A 4,357-nucleotide genomic window follows, 5' to 3' on the forward strand; every position below is an offset into this window, starting at 1 on the left:
GTATTTTATTTTTTAAAGAGAATAAAAAATATTTTAAAAAGCCATTAGAAATGATACAGAATTTCAGTAAACAAAAGAATAGGAATTTAGTAATAGTTGGTGTATTGCATTGTATTGTCTTCAAATTACAAGATTATGAGATATAAGCATGCAAAATTGGTCAAAAAATCATAAAAACTTAAAAAGAAGACAGAAAAAGACTTGAAGCTCTCACTGCTGCTTTTAGTAGACCAGCAGAAATCAGCAGTATAATTATCCAAGCTATCACGTGTATATACAGAAATATTAAGTCAAGTAGAATGGTTATAGGTGGTTACTAATGATCTGATATTTCCTCATTTAATCTAGGTGAAAATTTCCTAAAAAGTTTTTCAGCTGATGTTTCCAGATGTTTCCCTGATGTAGTCTCATTTCTAAAGTAGGGAAATGCAATAATTATTTTCAATAAAAATAGCAAAAAGTACCTTCTTTCTTACCTGTTTTTTGATATTTCTTTGTTGGTTGAAGGGTGGCAAAACAGATCACCCGAGTTTTAGAATTGGAATACTGAGCTAATTTGGGCAAATCACATGACCCTAGGGGTGGAGGACCACCTGAGCAGCTGTTCTTGCAAGAAGAGTGACTGTCTCCGTTTTGGCTCAGCACCAGGTCCCTAAAACATTAGACACTATCTCAATAGCATAAAGCAGATTACTTTCTCTGCATATCCTCTCTGCATATGGCAGAGGTAAACATAGGCCACCCACCTAGCTCAGCTCACAGTACTCACCTACTTCCCACAATTCTTAGTCATTCCTCCTCAAGCCACTCCTGCACTGAACAAAACCCTGGTGCAGCCCTGGGTCAGACTCTTTGTTCTGGAAAGCCATCTTCATGACTGGGCTTAGGGTCCCTTGGCTCATCAATAATTATAAATATGTTTTAGTGTCTTTACTTTCACTGTGGGTTGTACTGGGAATGGTAGATTGGAATTAACTTGATGGGATTCCAATAACATATCTTCAGGATTATAAATATTGACTTATTGGACCAAGATGAGAACCTGGAGGGCTCTCTTATACCTAGGTATCATAGTTTTTTATCTGCAATATGGGAGATACAGTTGCCCAATATAGGCAACTATGTAGGTTGTTAGAATAAGTGGAATCACTCAATAAAAGCAAAAAAAATCATAATAATATTTATTATTACTATTATTAAACCTTTTGACAATAAGAGCTTTTGATTCCCAATAAATTCCCAGAGGATAAAAGTACAAACTTTTGTTTTCTCCAAAGTTACCTTGCTTATAACCCTGAGAAATTAGAAGACATCTTTTGTCCAGTGCAGTAACAGACTGCTGTGAAAATCTGCATCCAAATTCAAGCTACAAAGTGCATGAGAATTTATAGAGTCCATGGAATCAAGTTTCTGTGCAACACTCAGCAGCACAAGGAGCCTGGACAGGCAAATTGCACTCAGTCCTGAAAAGATTTTGAGGGAAGAGGAGGCTTCAGTCAAGCATTGAAGAAAGAGGGGACGAAGTTTTGTTGTTATAAAAATATGTGGGGAACAATCACATTTCAAGCTGTTGAATGATTTTTGAAAAGGATTCATGAAATGTGCAGATAAGTAAAACGGAGAAAGCAGGTACTTGGGCTACATTGGAGCAGAGGGCACCACCGTGTTGGATAATTCAGAAGGGAAGATCTTTAAGAAGATGACAAGAGCTCTTTTTTAAACAAATTATAGGCAACATGATCTGAACCAATAACTCAAAATAAGATTCTTTTTAAAGTTTACTATGCATTCTCTATTATTTTATCCTGATCTCCCCCTAGCACCTGTATTCTGTTTCACCAGGGAAACATATCCAAACCCATCACAGGTATCTTTTCTTCCATTCAGTTCCAACCTTATTTATCTTTCCATACCTTTCTGCATAAACTACCATACATGAAATTGCTTCCTAACTGTTTTTCTATTTTTTATTCACAGATATATCATTGTCACCAGTAACTTGGCATCCATCTAGGAACAGAAAGAATATTTATTATTTCCTTCTTCTTGAGTTCTTCACTCAAAACATTGAGCACTGACTACTTGATCTGTCTCCATCTTTTTTATCTGGAATTTATTAATGAATAAAGAAAACCTCACAGTGGTGAATGAGTTTGTTTTCCAGGGTTTTTCCAGCTTTCATGAGCACAGACTTACCCTCTTTGTGGTATTTCTTACTTTGTATCTTTTAACCTTGGCTGGCAATGCTGTCATTGTGATAATCATCAGCATCGATCGTCACCTTCACACTCCCATGTACTTCTTCCTTAGCATGCTTTCCACTTCGGAGACTGTGTACACGTTGGTCATTGTACCACGGATGCTCTCTAGTCTTATAGGCCTAAGCCAATCGATCTCTTTGACAGGCTGTGCCACTCAGATGTTCCTTTTTATCACTCTGGCCATCAACAACTGCTTTCTGCTCACAGCAATGGGATATGACCGCTATGTAGCCATCTGTAACCCCTTGAGATATGCAGTCATCATGAACAGAAAATTGTGTGCCCAGCTGGTCTTGGGGGCCTGCATTATTGGGCTGCTTGTGGCCATAATCCAGATTTCATCTGTGTTTAGGCTGCCTTTTTGTGCCAAAGAGGTGGCCCATTATTTCTGTGACATCCGCCCAGTTATGAAACTCTCTTGTGCTGATACCACTGTACACGACATAATTAATTTTGTCATCAGCTCAATGGTTATTGTGGTGCCCATGGGTTTGGTGTTCATCTCCTATATCCTCATCATCTCCACCATCCTCAAGATTGCCTCTGCTGAGGGTCGGAAGAAGGCTTTTGCCACCTGTGCCTCCCACCTCACAGTGGTTATTGTCCACTATGGCTGTGCCTCAATTGCCTACCTCAAGCCCAAATCTGAGAACACCAGAGATGAGGACCAGTTGATCTCTGTGACTTATACCATTTTTACTCCACTCCTTAACCCCGTAGTGTACACTTTGAGGAACAAAGAGGTCAAGGATGCCATTTACCGTGCTATTGCTAGAAAACATCTTGCCTAGTATTTTTGGCAGTTTGACCTACAGTTCTCCCTCTTTAGCTACAGTTTCAGTGGGCTGTGATCAACTTTGGTCTGAAAATGTTAAGTGAAGAATTCCAGAAATAAACAATTCATGGGTGTAAATTATGCATTGTTCTGTGTAGCATGATAAAATCTAGTGCCATCCCACTCCACTCCACCTGGGACATGAATCATCCCTTGGTCAACTACATCTATGTGGTATATGAGCACCCATCCATTGGTATGTACGGTGTACTATGATAGAGGAAGAACTCATGGCCACGTAACTTGTATTATAATATATTAACATATGTTTTTCTGTTTAATCATTAGCTGTTGTTAATCTCTTACTATGTATAATTACAAAATAAATTTTATCAAAGTTTTAGGTGAACAGGAAAATCAGGAGGTATAAGATTCAGTATTACGCTGAGTTTCAAGCACACTCTGGGATCTTGGAGCCTATTCCCCAAAGAGGAAGGGGGTCTGCTGTACAGACTGTCACGGTATGCGTATTTTTGTAAAGTTACAAAATTAATCCTATTATTCATCCTTTGCTTGCAAAATTTGGTGGTATGGTTGCATTAGAGAATCAGGAGTGTTCCTAACTTATGTCTTGTTTTTATTTTAAGCTTATTTATTATTATTTTGCAGTGCTAAGAATTGAACACAAAGTCATACTTACACTAGGCAAGTGTTCTACCACTGGGTTATACTCTTCCCCCACCCTCTTGCTTTTGTTATCATTCTCCTGGACCTTTGATTAGGCCCCTGGTTACTACCAGGTCAGGTGCTACTCCCAAGATGTGAAGCTAAGGGGAATCAGAAGCCAGAGGGCAGCTAATTATTAGTAGGTGACTGATGGCCAAAGAGCGAGATGTCAAATTCCCATTTCAAGAGATGGGTGAAAGATCAACCTAAATGTCAAATACATGCTGAGCTCTAAAACTTCAAAGAGGACATGGCTGGTGTGCAGGATATGTTAGAAACACATTCAAGACTTTTTCCACTTAGCATCACTTTGTCCTTTGGGCAGTAACAAAAGTAACAGACCCTGACACTCTAGAAGAAATACTATCAGCTCTAAATATCTTTATCTGACTTGGAGTCCTGTAATTTTTCCCCAATTTTGTTGAGGTGCACAATTGAATATTTCTTCAGTGAGCTTGGATTACCAGTATGTTCAATATAAATGTAAGCAATGTTATCACAATGTTGACCTCTGATTTTCATTACACATATTGTGCGTGTTTTCTGTGGGAACAACATCTGTTTTACTGAATTCACAGCTCTAGGAATATCTGAG

General features: G+C 38.5%; 1 protein-coding gene across 1 annotated transcript; it reads left to right on the forward strand.

Annotated features, from left to right (window-relative positions):
* Positions 1–2,119: 2,119 nt before the first annotated feature.
* On the forward strand, positions 2,120–3,071 carry LOC101569511 (olfactory receptor 10J1-like). Its single transcript, XM_004639949.3, has one exon. It carries the CDS (start codon positions 2,120–2,122, stop codon positions 3,050–3,052), a length of 933 nt encoding a protein of 310 aa, XP_004640006.1. The 3' UTR covers positions 3,053–3,071.
* The last annotated feature ends 1,286 nt before the right edge of the window (positions 3,072–4,357 follow it).

The sequence above is a fragment of the Octodon degus genome, unplaced genomic scaffold (assembly GCF_000260255.1).
Source record: "Octodon degus isolate 3935 unplaced genomic scaffold, OctDeg1.0 scaffold00116, whole genome shotgun sequence".
Lineage (NCBI taxonomy): Eukaryota > Metazoa > Chordata > Mammalia > Rodentia > Octodontidae > Octodon > Octodon degus.